We start from the raw sequence: 14,920 nt of genomic DNA, 5'->3' as shown, positions 1-14,920 counted from the left end.
CAGGGCATTATTGTGACCCAGGCACTAAATTATTATGATATATTTTTACAAACCAACAACTGGATTTTTGGCTGGAAGACTGACAGGCTGGGTAGGGATTTTTCAGCTCTGTCCTTTGCTTGGCCTGTTCATTGGAACTTCATTCTTTTTTGGTCAGACTTCCCATTGGCCTTCCCAGGACACTGAAAGCAGGTGCAGAGGCCCAAAGCTATTTGGTGATTCAGTTGGGAAGAGGAAAGGTAGAAAAGCTATTGGCTTTACTTTTGTGCCCAGCATTGTGTTAGGCTCTTTGTTAGTTGGCGAGATGAGATCTTTACATGTGGAAACAGAAGTAATAGTTACAAAACAGTGAAAGCTGAGGGTCAGATCAGTGGTACAGTGAACAGGTCAAGAGTCAAGACAGGAAAGAATGACTGTCCTTGGGGGCAATGAAAAAGCTTTCCTGACAGTTGTGTGGTTCTAAGGTAGCACTTTTATTTGTCTTGAAGTATTCAGGAGAGACGTGAATGAGCCTGGAGTCCTGTGCAGCCCATGAAGTGTTTCTAGGCTCTTCCCTTCTTAGGTCCAAAGCAAAGCACTTCCCTTCTCTCTTGAAAGATGATTTGTATTCTTTTGTTCTCATTCTTGTGAAACACCCTAGCTGTGTGTCACCCATTGGAGCCTCATTTTTCAAATGTACAAAAGGAATTAAAGGGTCTGCATGTCCCAGGCAGGACCACTTAACCACGAACCTTGATCCTTAATCTTTCACCTCAGACTCCAGTCATTCCACTTGTGAGTGATGAGTGAGGGGGCAATCCAAGTGCACTGGTGTGTGGGGGCATGGCTGCCCATCTAGCCCAAGAAGAGAGCTCAGGGGTCAAAGGTGAGTCTCTGTGGCTATAATGAGGCTAGGGTCAGGAGTTCATGTCTTGTTGTGGCTGGGTTCTCTGTCATGGTCACAGGTAACATCTCTGGTGCCCACCAGTCATCTTCCAAATGTCTGCTGTGAGTCAAAAGAGCCAAGAAGCATGGGTGACAGGCAGGCAGATCTGCCTCCTGGACAGCACTGGTGATGATCAAAACTGCCTCCCACGTGCAAGGATGGCAATCCAGAGTGATTACTGGTTCTGAAACTTGGCTTCCAAATCCTGGGTGCATAGAAAGATACTTGGCATTGGCTCTTTAGGGACAGAGGTTTAGTGCTAATGATTTACTGTATGACCTTGGACAAGCCACAGCCTTTCTCACTCTGATTTTTCATCACCAAAGATAAAGATAGCAATCTGCAATGTTAAGGTACTGTATGAGTACAGGAAAATGTTTGATGTCTCCATAAGAGAAGTCCAGTCCTTCAAGGTGTATTTCAAAGTATCGTTTCAAAGAGAAAATTGTTTTCCCCAGAAGTCGCTTTCACTGAGAGTACCAGATTCCATAGATTTTATCTAATTATCAATACATTTCCTTTTAAAATTTTTATCAAATTATCCATGCACATAGTTGAAAGAGTGCAAATAGTTCCCCAAGGTGTATTATAAAGTTGGCAGTCCCCTGAAGATCACCCCTTGTATCGTTTCCCTCTTCTAGAAGATAAACACTTTTAATTCTTCCAGATGATATTCACAGCCACGTTTGTGAATAACATGCTTGTATTGCTCTTGATTTTCTGGTTTTACTTTAGGCATTATCTGTTGCCTCTCCACTGCAGAAGATGAGGCATTAGCTCTTTTTCCTCCCTGTGCCCCCTCCATGCAAACGCATTCTTTCCATCACCCTGTTCTCTCAATAAACAGTCATGCACCACATGACAGTGTTTTGGCCAATGACAGACCACATATTGCATGGTGGTCCCATAAGATTAGTAGCATACAACCTAGGTGTGAGTAGTCTGTACCATCTAGGTTTGTCTAAGTACACTCTTGATCGCACAGGACGAAATTTCTCAGAATGTATACCCATCTTTAAGCGACACCTGACTGTGGTCATGTGTTAATTTAAGATAGATCAATGGTCAGTGTTTTTGTTGTTATAAGCGTGCAAACCTAATCCCAAACTGAGCTATTTATAGACCATGGTTAGTTTTCCCTTTATATCTAACTTAACAGTTGCCTTTTTTCCCTTAGTTTATTATTACTAATGCAATTCAAAACTAATCTCTAATTGTCTAATATTCCTCTTGGAATGGTCAGATTTATCAGATGTTCTTTCTGCGTGTTGGTGAAGATGTCTGATATACTCTTTCTGATATACTCTGAGTTGAGTGGTGGACCCTGGACTCCCTTCTCTTCCCAACTGCATTGACTCTCTGTTCACTATATCCCAAGTCTTCCTGGGTTTTTTGTAATCCTCCTCCTCCTCTTTTCCTCCCCCCTACTCCTGTTCTTCTTTCTCCTTCTTCTTTCAATCATCCAGTAACTTTCTGAGAAAGTGTGATGGAAAGTAAATATTTATGGCTTTGCATGTCTGAAAAATGCCTTTCTTGTCCTCTCACACTTGATGGATAGCTTGGCTAGGTCTCATCTCCCATTTTTACTGAAGCTTTGGAAAGTTGAATGGTAAAATGATTTACCTAAGTAGGGTAGAGAGGTAATCTAAATATTAACCCATTTTCCTTCCACTTCCTGAATTCATTATGACTTTACAAGAGGGTGTGTTTTGGTTTGAAGTTCCCCAGAAGCATTCATGTGGGCAAACAGCAGAACTGGTGAGTTCGCTTGGTGAAGGCAAGAGAAGTGACAGTGCTTGCTGGACCAGCCCTGATTTGAGCCTGATTCAATAAGGAGAAGGATAAAAGCTTCTTTTTTCCCCCGTTCTGTTAATGCCATGAGACAGCTTCACCTGATTTGGCAGGTGTTCCAGCAGCCTGGAGGAAATTTCATCTGCACAAAATAGAGAAGTCACTATGCAGTTCATTCTCTTCTGGAAAGCATAGATGATTATGGCAATTAACAAATCAGAAGCTTGGACACATGGACAGAGCTTGGCAGACTCGTCATTTTAACTAAGGAATCTTTTCACTAGTCAGGACTGTCAGTTGCTGGGTCTGTATGAGACCGTCTTGATTCCTGTATTTCTAGCTATCTGGGTGAACACAGATGTCGTCTAACTCTTGGAGTTAGCCAGCAGGGGCAACGAAGACCAGTGTCGGATATAAGAGGGCTTTGCCATATTTCTGGTGTTGTCATACTGCAGGTTTTTAACAGGACTTGAAATGCAGACTTTCTTTTGTCCCTTTACAAATCTACTATAGAAATTCCATGTCTGTTGGTTGATTCCAAATCCATGCCTGCTAAGAGAGGAAATAAAACCAAGGAGAATCATGAAGAATTTTAAATTTCCTTTGTTTTTTATTTTTTCTTCTTTATATGCCTAGATTTAGCTTTAATAATCTGTCAGCCTTACAGGATTTTCCTGTTTGCTTTCATATCAAATGTGGATTTTATTCCTCATTTTCTCTTTATTTCCTGTAGGTGGATTACAGTGTTCCATTCTGTTCTCTGGAATAGGAATTCTTTGCCTTCTTTTTGATCTTTTCATGCCTTTAGTGTTCATTTCAGGCCACGAGTATGCTTTTTCTTCAGAGAGAAAAATCAATTTCCTTTGTGCTGAAGAATGGCCCAGAGTTTTTATTAGCCCCTGATGCTGTGTTACAGTTTCTTAATAAAGCAGCATTTTTGAGGTCTACAGACAGTGCCTGAAACAACTACTTGTTCAATTTCAGTTCCAAACAGCTTCAGCCACAGTCCAGTCTCTTTTTCTTCAGTTGTCACTATAGAGCTAAGATGTGTGTTTTCTGATTGGTCGGTTTTGTCGCTCTCTTGGGTCCTCAGGCATCCAGATGTACCTCTGCAACAGAGAACACTATGGCTACCTGCCCATCCCCCTGAAACCGCAGCAGACCCTGGAGGAGGACATCGAGAACCTCATCCATGTGCAGATAGAAGCAATGAGTGAGTGACTCAGGGGCCTGGGTGATGGCTCATGTTCCATTGCCACCGTGACCTTACCAGCCACTTCTCCCATCTTCCAGGACTGGAATCTCATGGCCATCAGTCTGCCTTGGCTGAAACATAGCTATTCATTTGTTCATTCATTCTTAAGCTTTTCCTGTGTGAAACGTGAATATGACAAAGTCTCTGCCCTCAGGGAGCTTCCCGTCCAGGTGGAGAGCTGCATACCCAGTAAATACGTTTCACACAATGTCATAGGGGCTATAATGGCATTTTGTGGTATAGATTTAAACTCTAATTTTGCTGCTTTATAATTACATGACTTCGGGCAAGTAATCTAACTTCCTTAGTTACGAAATGGAGACAACGAACACTTCTAGGCTTTTTGGGCAAATTCTCCATAATATATATATAGTCTAATAACAACAACATAATTATGACTTCAACTCAATAATAGCTTATGTATGTAACAGATACCATGCTAAGCATTTTTTATAAATTGTGTCATTAATTACAAGTCAATGAAAAGGGTTTTATTATCCTCATTTAAAGATGAAGAAATTGAGGTATAGAGAGCTTAAGTAATTTGCCCGAGATGATTGTGTTAACGATTGCGATTTGAAGCAATACGGCTGTCTCCAAAGCTCATGTCCTTGCTCACGTATTGTTATCGCTTCTGGATCTACCATGATGTCAGAACTAGTAAATGCTCAATAATCAGTAGCTACACTAATTATTATGTATAATGTGCAGTGGTGCCTAAAGGATAAAGTAACGGATCCAACCTGCCTAGGGGAGGGTGTTGGAAATGGCTTTCCCAAAGGAGGAAATATTTGCACTGAATTTGCACATAGCGTCTGAGAAATTCTGTTATTCATCACTAGAGCATAGGATGTGTATATGTGGGCAGTGGAGGTGTTTGGGGAGGCAAAGCAGGAAGTGAGGCTGGAAAGTGGGCAGGAGCCCAGCCAGAAGGCCTTCTAACATATAAGAAGGTGTTTGGACTTTGCCTGAAGGGAGGGCAATTTTTAAATGGATTTTAGCAGAGAAATGTCAGGTTGGAATCTGCATTTAGAAAAGTCACTCTTGCGGTAAGAGAAGTATGGCTGGAGCAGGGTGGGGCAGTGGATGCTGGTCTCAGGCCGGAGATGAAAAGACCATTTGGGACATTACATGGTAAACTAGGCAAAAGAGGATGAGGATCTGAGCTAGGACAGAAGCAGTGGGAATGGAGAGTAAGGAACAGATTAAGAGAAATTTATGATGTAGACTTGAAAGGACTCAGCCAAGAGTTTGTGGATGAGCAAAAGAGAGGCAGAGAAAAACTTCTGAGTTCTGACTTGAGTGTCTAAGATGACTGTAGGAATTTTCAATGGTATAGAGCATGTAGAATAAAGGAAGCCTTTGCAAGGAAATATCATGAGTCATTTTTAGACCCACTGAGTTGCCTATGTATATCTATTTCCTGCTCCTCACCCCTAGACAATAAATTCCTTGTTGATCATGTTAGTCTTAAGACATAACCCATTGCCTGTCACCTAGTAGGCACTCAGTAAGTAGTTGTTGAATAACTGAGTGAATGAATAAATGACTTCAGGTGGAGATGCTCAGTGGGTAGACAGAGAGATGAATCTGGAACTTAAGTGTTATCAAGCCTAAAGATGTTGAGTTGGGATTCATCTACAAGATAATGTGATATCAGAGAATTTCAAGAAAACAGGAGCAAGAGATGTGGAAGGAAGTTCAAGGTAAGGACTGAAAAAAGAGTCCAGTGGATTTTATCAGCTAAAGTCCACAACAAGAACGGTTTCAGAAAAGGCTGAATCAGAGTTCAAAGTGTTTGAGAAGTAATTAAGAAGCAAGAAAATAGAGAGAAAGCGAGAGTTTTCTTTAAAAAAACATGGTTGAGAGCAGAAGGTAAGAAAGACAATAATAATTTAAAAGATTCACCAGAAGATTCCTGTAAATAGCAAGCTCTCTTACTGTATTTACACAAGATTCTGTTTGTAAAACATTAGTCAGTTCAATATCAGGGACACATCTGTGCTGCTGAGCAGAGTACATCCATAGACTATACTTGGGGTGAAGAGAAAAGCACACCTGCCATTACAACCTTTGCATGCTCATGTGCATAACTGTTTGCAAGCCATTTGGTTTTCCCTCATCTCAGTGTCCGAGGGTTTGAAAAAAGAAACAAGAGATCACTATTGTTCTCTGAGTGTATAGTGAATGATAGGGTAATGAAAAAAACAACAAACAGTTGTCATGGGGGGGAATGAGATTGAATAGCGAGCTAGTTCACTGTGACAGTATTTCTTGAACCAGTCCTTAGGAATTTCTTTAATAAATACTGTTTCCGCCTCTTCTCCATGTTTTAGACTCCAGAGGACAAGGGAAGTATCCTATTTTATGCCAAACACCTAGCACGGTACATGATGTATAGTTGGTACCAAATATTTGCTGAGTGCAGATCTAGACAAGTGAATGAACGGATGAGTAAATGAATGAAAACTGTATTGCAAAGAGCACTGAACTTGAGACCAGGATAATGGACTTGAACCTGGGCTCTGTCACTTACAAAGGGAGAATCAACCCTCTCAGAGCTTTAGCTCTTTTATCTGCGGAATGAGGAAATAACACTGACTTTGCCAGGTTGGGAGGAACAAATAAAATAATGTATATCAACTCCATAAGATAATGAATTATTGCTATTATTAGGACTCCATTTAGCTTGATGATGTGCTATCCTTTATCATCCCTGTTTCACGGCTGTCAGTCTTGACTCCAAGTAGATGTCAGCTCAGAGACAGCCGGCCAGAGCCTTGCCCTCTCTTGCTTTCCCCATAGAACTGAAAACATAGAAAGTTTTCCATACACAGAGGCTCACACGTTGTCAGTAAAAATTAATGATTACACATTGGAAATGCACAGCACCATGCTAGGCAGGTATAAATCACTTGAGAAGAACTCGTAATTATAGCTGTCATTATCGATCTCCCAATACATACCAATTCTAGTGCTAGGCACTTTGTATATGGCATTTTATTTAGTTGTTGTATTTACCTTCTTCAGTTACAATTTTTTTAAAATGTCAGATTCTGAGTTTTAGAAGATAGAACGTAATTGGAATAAGAAAATAATTAGAAAATAAACCTTTGAGGGTAACAATGCAGAAATACAGACTGGAGGCCCGTGTAGGATTCATAAAAGGCTGGTGATGGTGAAGTCGTATCTGTCAGGTGTCCTTAAGAAAGATGGACTAAATGTTAAAAGCACTTTGCACAGCATCTAGAACCCAATGGGCAGTAAATAAATGACCGCTAATAGACTATACCTGTTGAAGCATTAGAACAGGCATTATATTCAAGTACAAACATTGAATGCCTACCTACAATGTCTGAGTCACTCTGTGAGGGTACTGGGGATTCAAAACATTTGATAACAGATTCTCTGTTTCAGGTGTTTATATCTAACTGGGGAGACAGGACACATAAAAAAGACCCCGATGATGCAGTATAGTGCTTTGTGAAAGGAGCAGATATAAGGGCAATAGAAATTTGGAATAGGGAGAGATTGCTGTGGATTGATGTGATCGAGGAGACCTTCAAGTCCTGATGGTTCTTAAGCTGGGCTTTGCTAGAAGTGTGGAGTTGAAATAAAAGGAGTGATATGGTGAGGGCACTATAGGCAGAGGAAACAGACTAAGCAAAGACATTGTTCAAAAAGCATTCTCACCCTGGAAGAGAGTTGGCTTTAAACAGTAGAAGGAAATAAAGTTTGTGGGTTGGGGTAGCTTAATTGTTGTGGTCCTTGAATGCCCAGCTAAAGCAGAATGCCCATCCTAAAAGCAGTGAAGAGCCAAGGAAGATTTTAGAAGAGTCATTGATTAAACACTTACTATGTTCCATGGATTGTTCAAGATGCTGGGAATACAGCAGTGAACAAAAGTGGCAGAAGCTCTGCCACCAAGGAATTTATATGCCAAGACAGAGAGATAGACAATATATCAAGGAAGCAACCACAGGAATATTTGCAGGAAGAGTGTTTCAAGCAGAAAGAACAGCACATACAAAGGCTATTGGGAAGGAGCTTGGGTGCTCCAAGAAAAGGCCAGTGTGGCTGGAGTATACAGAATGAGGAGTTGAGTAGAAGGAGATGAGGTCATGGATGAAGAAGTGTCCAGATCAAGCAGAGCCTTGTGGCCATAGGACAGAATTTGGATTTTATTCTTAGAGTAATGAGATTCCATGTGGGATTGGGGAGGAGGATTTATGCAGTTAGAAAGATCGTTCAGGCTGTGGTGTGGAGATTAGAGTTTAGGGGGACCAGTACATCTCTCTTGGTGAGAGATGATGGTGGTTGGGATGCAACCTGTAGCAAAGAGGTGATGAGAAGCAGGTGGATTTAAGATATATTTTGGTGGTAGAGCCAACAGGACTTACAGAGACCTGGATGCAGCCCATGAAGGAAAGAAAGGAATCAAGGATGACTCCAGGATTTTGGCCTGGTATACCATTTAATGAAATGGGAAAAGTTTCATGGGAAAAATTTGGGAAAGGAAGTTTTGATTATGTAAGCTTAAGATACTTGTTAGACATCTGAAAGGAGAGATTAGGAGCTATTTGGATGCCTGAGTCTGGAGTTCAGGGAAGAGACTCCAGCTGGAGATAAACATTTGAGAGTCATCAGCATTAAAACGATATTTGAACCCGTGGAACAGTGTGAACATGTTTAGTGAAAGAACATAGAAAGAGAAGAGGAGAGGGAAGAGGACAGATCCCTGGGGAGGTGAACAGCCAGAAAGCTGGAAGGAAAAATTGAGAAGTGTTTCAAGAAGGAGCCAGATATTGCTGAGAAGTCACATAAAATGAGGATAGGGAATTGACCATTGGTTCTGTCAAGATAGAGATCTGTGATGACCCTGATAAGAGCCACTTCAGTGCGATGATGAGGACACTAGCCCATTGGACTGGGCCAAAGAGAGGATAAAAGGGCAATGAGAGAGTGGAATCTTGTTGGGATGGGGGATAGAGAAATAGGATGGTGACTGTAAGGCAGTGAGAGATCAAGGGAGAGGTTGTTTTGTTTTTTGTGTTGTCTGTTTTTTCAAGATAGGATTTTAACATGTTTGTATGCTGATGGGAAGGATCCAATGTATAAGGGGAACTTGATGATGTAGAAGAGAAGATAATTGTAAGACTGAAGTCCTTGAGAAAACAAGAGGCATTGTAACCCAGGACGGTATTGGAGAGGTTGTCCTAGACAGGAACAGGGATACTTTTTCCACTCTAGCAGCTGACAAGGCAGAATGTGTGCATACAAATGCAGTTGGCTTGGTGGACTAGAGGCGCACAGCAAAGGTAGGTCTAATTTGACTTTGAATATTTTCTCTATGATACGTGTAGTCTAGTCATCAGCTCAAGAGAGATGTTGGAGATTCCAGGAGAGCGGACAAGGTGTAAAATATATTTCTCAGAAAGTGGGAAAGTAAATTTACTATGGAAGTATAGTTGGATCATTTGGCAGTATCCAGTGCCAATTTGACATCTGTTGTAATTTGGAAGTGACTCAGTCAACACAATTGTGTGAACTTCTCTTGCAGTATTCTTCTTGGCATTGAGTAAGTGGACAAGTCACTTTAGCCAGGATTGGGGTTTTACCAAGCGAGATCAATAGGAGGTACTTAAGAACATTCGCAAGGGATGGTTAGAGTGCTAGACCATGAAATCCAGGTTGGGTACCCATGAAAGTAGGGACATGAAAGGTGTGGTGGATACAGACATGGCAGTGGATCACTGAAAGAATGTTGGCGCCAAGGTCAAGGACCTAGAAGCCAGGTTGTTGAATGGATCACCATGTGGATGCTGAGGTTTCTAAGAATGATAACAGGGACAGTGAGACTGTGAGCCAGAAATTGCAGTCATCAGTGACTGAGGGGGCATGATTAGAAGGTAGAGAGGTGCTAAAATATGCTTCAAAAAAGTTGAGGGTTTTGAAGGATGAAAGACAGTTTGGAGTGAGTTGGGGGATGTAAGAAAAATCAGCTTCCACTCTGACAGCTGAAAGGGAGGCAGTGTCCTCAAAGGAAAGTGAAGTTTTAATTGAAACAAAAAGGCAAAGAGATATTCAGAAAAAGTGGAGGACTGAAATGTCTGGGATTTTATGAATTGCAGACTGGAGTTTCAGAGATCAGAGTGGAAGAGTCAGGGTGGAGGGAGATGGCATAACAACAATGGCTAACGTTTATTAAAAGCTCTGTGCCTATCCCTCTACATGTACTTACTCATTTAGTACATTAGGAGCTGTACAGAAAATCTGGGGATGTGCTTCCTTTGGGGGATGAATAACAGAAGGCTAGATCTTATAAGTTATAGAAGTAAATGCTTTGTGAGGCATGAGGAAATTGGTCTGGCAAGTCAAAGCATGAGGTGATGGGAAATCCTGGGTGCCAGTTCTCAGCAACAAATCATCGTGCAGAGATTATTAAGAATATTGAATCTGAAGTCAGAAGGTCTAAAACTGAGTTCCAGCTCTGCCAACCAATCACTCTTTGACCTTGGGCAAGTCTACATCTGAGTTGGTCTCAATTTCTTCATCTATAAAAACAAACAACCCCTCCCCCCCTAAAAAGTGAAGATTAGATGGTGTGGGAATATGAACGCACTTAACAAATTGTAAAGCACCTAACTGTTGAACATAACTATTATGGCCAAGAACGGCACTGTGCGTGAGCAAGATTATTTTGACAACGGTGTGCATAATGAGCTAGAATGAGGCAAGACTAAGACCACACAAGTGTTGGAAAAATATTAAAACAGCCCAGGCACGGTGCGTGAAGACCTGAGCTAGGGTGGTGGCTGCAGCAGTGGAAGAAGTTCCAGAGAAACTGTAGAGAAGAAGTGTTAGGATTCGGTCCAAACACAATCTCTCAAATGCTTTTCCAGGCATGACTGGGCTGGTGCATTGTACACTGGATGGTGTATGCTCCAGTGTAGACCACAGGAAGAGCCACAAGTGATGGTCACCCAGGGGCAAGGACTTAGCTAACTGAGTTACTGTAAACCCAGCCCAGTTGCCCAAGGCCAACTTGAGGCCATGGCTACCAAGGACTAGCTTTGGGGCACGGTAGAGTAGGGTTAAGGGTTTGCATGCAGGAGTCAGACCTGGGTTCAAATACCAGCTCTATCAGCTCTGTGACCTTGAGCAAGATGTTTAAGCCTTTGTTTTCTTATCTGTAAAAATAGGAAACCTCATACCTATCCCATGGTTCATGTTGTGAGGATTAAATAAATGTGATTACATACATCAAGAGTATATAGACCAGAGTTCAGTGAGTAATAAGATCTCTACAACAATAGCTATTATTATTATTCCTAGATCTTGAAAGTATCCAGGAGCCAAGGAAGAACATTGTCCCAAGTAGTGTACAGGGAGGGGCTATGTATAGGGAGGGATTCAATGAGGGACTAAATAAAATATGAATGATGGAGTCAGAAATGACCCCAAACAAAAGCTGGGATATACCTAACCTTCAAGTGTGACATCAGCAAAGACATATCCCTTCTCCTTTCACAGTAAGTTTCTTAGGTCTGATTCATTGTATCGCTTCCTGTTTTTCCCTGTGGCTTAGCTCTGCCTTCAGTGGCAAAACCCAGGTACACTTCTCATATTTTGTCTCAATGGTAGCTTTCAGGAACCAGACCCTTGTGGCTTTTTTTGGGACACTTGTCCTGTGAACACAATGACTGCCCATGATTGAGAGAAGCAGCATGGCTAAAAACAGTCTCTGTGGCTGAGACGTTAAAGCCACGCAGGCCCTGTGAGTGCCAGAGACCAACAGCCTGGAAAGGGTAACTCAAAATATAACCCCCTCCCAGGGGGCGCAGGGAGGGAGAGCTAGACAGCTCCTCAAACAACACTATGAACAGGAAGGAGTTTGTATGTTAAGTTTCTTTCTCTTAAAAACCTAACCCTGTATGTGGTGGACTCTCAATCAATATTTGTTGATTTTAAAAGAAATTAATGAGAATTGGGATGCAGCAGAAGGGACCAAAATATAATGAGCCTCTAATGGAAACAGAAACACATGCACTGTGTACTCACAGAAATGTGACTGCAAGGGTCAGAGGTTGAAGTAACAAGACCAACTCTTGTGTTTGGTTTAGGAAACCTGTCTCACCATCTTCTAGAATTTCACATTATCTGATCATTGTGAAACCGGATGTTATGGTTTCTCTTTGATATCCCGGTGAAAGGACAGTATTTTAGTCAGTACAGGCAAAGGTAGGATGGGATATCAAATAGTGCCAAAATCTCATTGGCTTAATACAGCAAAGGCTTATTTCTTGCTGTGCAAAGTCTGCAGTGGTCCTGGCGTCTTTCCTGGGCAGCCGCCCTCCATTTGTTAGCATATCATTCTAGGCTGCTCCAAATTCGTGGTTTTTACATATCAACATATGCTACTATGGTCATTGTGGTGAGGCTGGGGTGGGGCTGGAAGGAGGGTTTGGAGAGTTGAGTGGCGTCAATTTAAAGCTTTCCCAGCAAATTACACGACCGCGACTAACTTCAAGGGCAAGAAAGTATTCCTCTCATGTACCTGGAATAGAGGAGAATGGATATTCATGAACAGTAGTAATGGCCATCGCTGATACAAACAACCCAGTCACCAGCTCCCATTTAAAATTTTCTTTGCATTTTACCTTTAAGGAAAACCAAACAAGTACTTTGAATTTCTCCAATACCAAAAATCTTAAAGACCTTCTCGGGTGCTTTAATCAACATTGCATTCAACAATTAAAATATATAGTAGTTTGTAAAGAAAGCTTTTTTGGAGTATCAAATAAATAAAATTTTTACTGCTTAAGATGCGATGTCCCTCACGTCTGGAAACTTGCGTGTTAGCCCTGTACTAACTCCTGGTCCATGGGCTGGCTTTCAAAGGTGAGTTCGGGTTAAATTAAAGGACTTTTGTGTTCTTGTAGCTAAACCTGCCTGGATGGGATTAAAAACATTCCCAGACTTTGACAATTTTAAGTGTATAGAAAAAAGCATTATTCAGAAAAAGTCTAGCCTATTTCTGAGCTCTTTCATCATGGGCCACCATAAATAATAGCACAAAGTTATTGAGCATTTATTAGGTTATGAGTGCTTTGCATGCAGGTCTCATTTAAATTTTATATAAATTTAATAAGAGATACAGTTCTTAACTTGATTTTACACATGAAGAAACAGGCTTACAGAGGTTACATAACTGTTCCAGACCTTTATAGCCAGAGTCTGAACTCAGATCATCTGACTCCAGAGCCCTCACCCTGAACCATTACCCTAAACCACCTCCCAAATACTCTTCAAATAGGTCTTAAGGGAAATGGAGCAAATTCTGCCATCTGCGTATAAACAAGTGCTCTGGGAACCAGAGCCCTGACCTTCAGGGTTCTTGTGTAGCCACTCAGTCCTGGGGAACTGCTCAGCAGTCATCCCCTGCTCTGCTCATCCAGGTTGTGTTCCTAGAGATCGGGTGTGTGGATGCAATTCTGTTCTCTGACTCTTTCACTAACAAAGCACTCTGCGTATTTCTTGTGTCTTCCAGTTGATGGTCCTCCAATGGAACCTTCCCAGTTTGTCTCAGTTGTCCCTAAATATCCTGACAAGATGGGATTTGACGAGGTAGGAAAGGTGTCAATGTGTGTGTGTGCACATTGCATGCGTGCAGCATGCTTGTATGTTTTTAATGGGAACACAAGCCTGAGCATCCACTGAGAGCCAGCCAGACTGGCTTGACTGTTGAAAAGGCATTAAGGTTTTGGGTGAAGTACTTGTTTTTTGTCGTGCCTCAGTTTTCTTATCTTAAAAGAGGAGCATCGTGATAAAAGTGAATTAATCATTGAATCAGAGAGAAGTTGCTATTTAGTCATGAAAGTGAATTTGATATATTCTAAGAGTAGATATTGCCACATTTCATCAACCTGTTCATCAAGATTCAAGGGTAAAGAAGATATATGCATTAGGTATTAGAGGATTTTAACTTTGAGTGGGTGGAAACCGTTCTGGAACACTCTGTGCTTTATTTTCTCTCTGCTGTTTTTCCATGGAAAAAGTTTGGAGGCCAGGTTTGAGAAGACAAAGAAAAAGAGAAAAAAGAAACCTGTTCTAAAATTTTGCCTTTCAGCAGGCAACAACGTCATAATAGCTCTCTGAGGGCCATTCATTATTAAGTTTCAATTGTATAAAGAATGAAGCAGAAATATAAAGAAATGCCTCTCTTGGTAATACAACAGACGCTTGGTGGGGCCAGAATTGTATTTCAAGTCACTGAATCCTTCATGAGTCCTTCATGTCATGTAGCTGCTGATCAGTATTCAGGAGCTGGGTGGTCTAGAGGCCAGGACAGTGCTCAGGAATCCACAAACTGAGATAGACTTTTTTCCATGGATTCTGGATATGTCATAGGCCAAGCTTTGTGCCCTGTGCTCATTGCCCCTGCTGCATTGAGAGAAAATGCCTTGTCTATTAGCCTGTACCATATAATACATGTCCCCAAAGTATGGCCATCTTAAAGAGCTGGTGGACCGGGAATTGGGATTTTGTCTGTAAAGTTGATTTGGAGCTGGACTTCAGGAATGGGAAGGAGTATTTCATAAATATTAAGTGGAAAAGAGTTAACAGCTATTATGCTATTTCCGCAGAAGGCAGAATGAGAAGAGATGATTTTAAGCGTGGAAGAGAGGAATTAGACTAAAGAGTAAATCATTTTTAAAAATGATCAAGCCTGCAGGAAAGATTGGCCCACACCATGAGCTGGACCAGCTTTCGTGTATGACTGTAGCTTTCCTTTCTCTGCAGTTCTCATCAGCTCTCAGTTCTCTAGATAAAAGAACACAAGTATCTTTACATGTATCCATTTTTCCTTGTATAAACATGTTCTGATGAGGACCACACCAAAGCAAATAAAATGAGACAAAGCCAAGATCTTCCAGCTCTGGTCTTCC

The 14,920-nt window shown here is 41.4% G+C and overlaps 1 protein-coding gene across 4 annotated transcripts in view; it reads left to right on the top strand.

Moving 5' to 3' along the window:
• Nucleotides 1-14,920, top strand: part of COLGALT2 (collagen beta(1-O)galactosyltransferase 2) — a 104,984-nt gene that overhangs the window by 70,370 nt on the left and 19,694 nt on the right. For all 4 annotated transcript variants that reach the window (XM_046680531.1, XM_046680534.1, XM_046680533.1 and 1 more), the window contains exons 6-7: nt 3,810-3,929; nt 13,522-13,598. In XM_046680531.1, the coding sequence (XP_046536487.1) occupies nt 3,810-3,929; nt 13,522-13,598 (197 nt within the window). The remainder of the gene's footprint in view (nt 1-3,809; nt 3,930-13,521; nt 13,599-14,920) is intronic.

Source organism: Equus quagga, chromosome 13 (assembly GCF_021613505.1).
Source record: "Equus quagga isolate Etosha38 chromosome 13, UCLA_HA_Equagga_1.0, whole genome shotgun sequence".
NCBI lineage: Eukaryota > Metazoa > Chordata > Mammalia > Perissodactyla > Equidae > Equus > Equus quagga.
The sequence above is the reverse complement of the archived record's forward strand: the minus strand, read 5'-3'. Positions and strand labels throughout refer to the sequence as shown.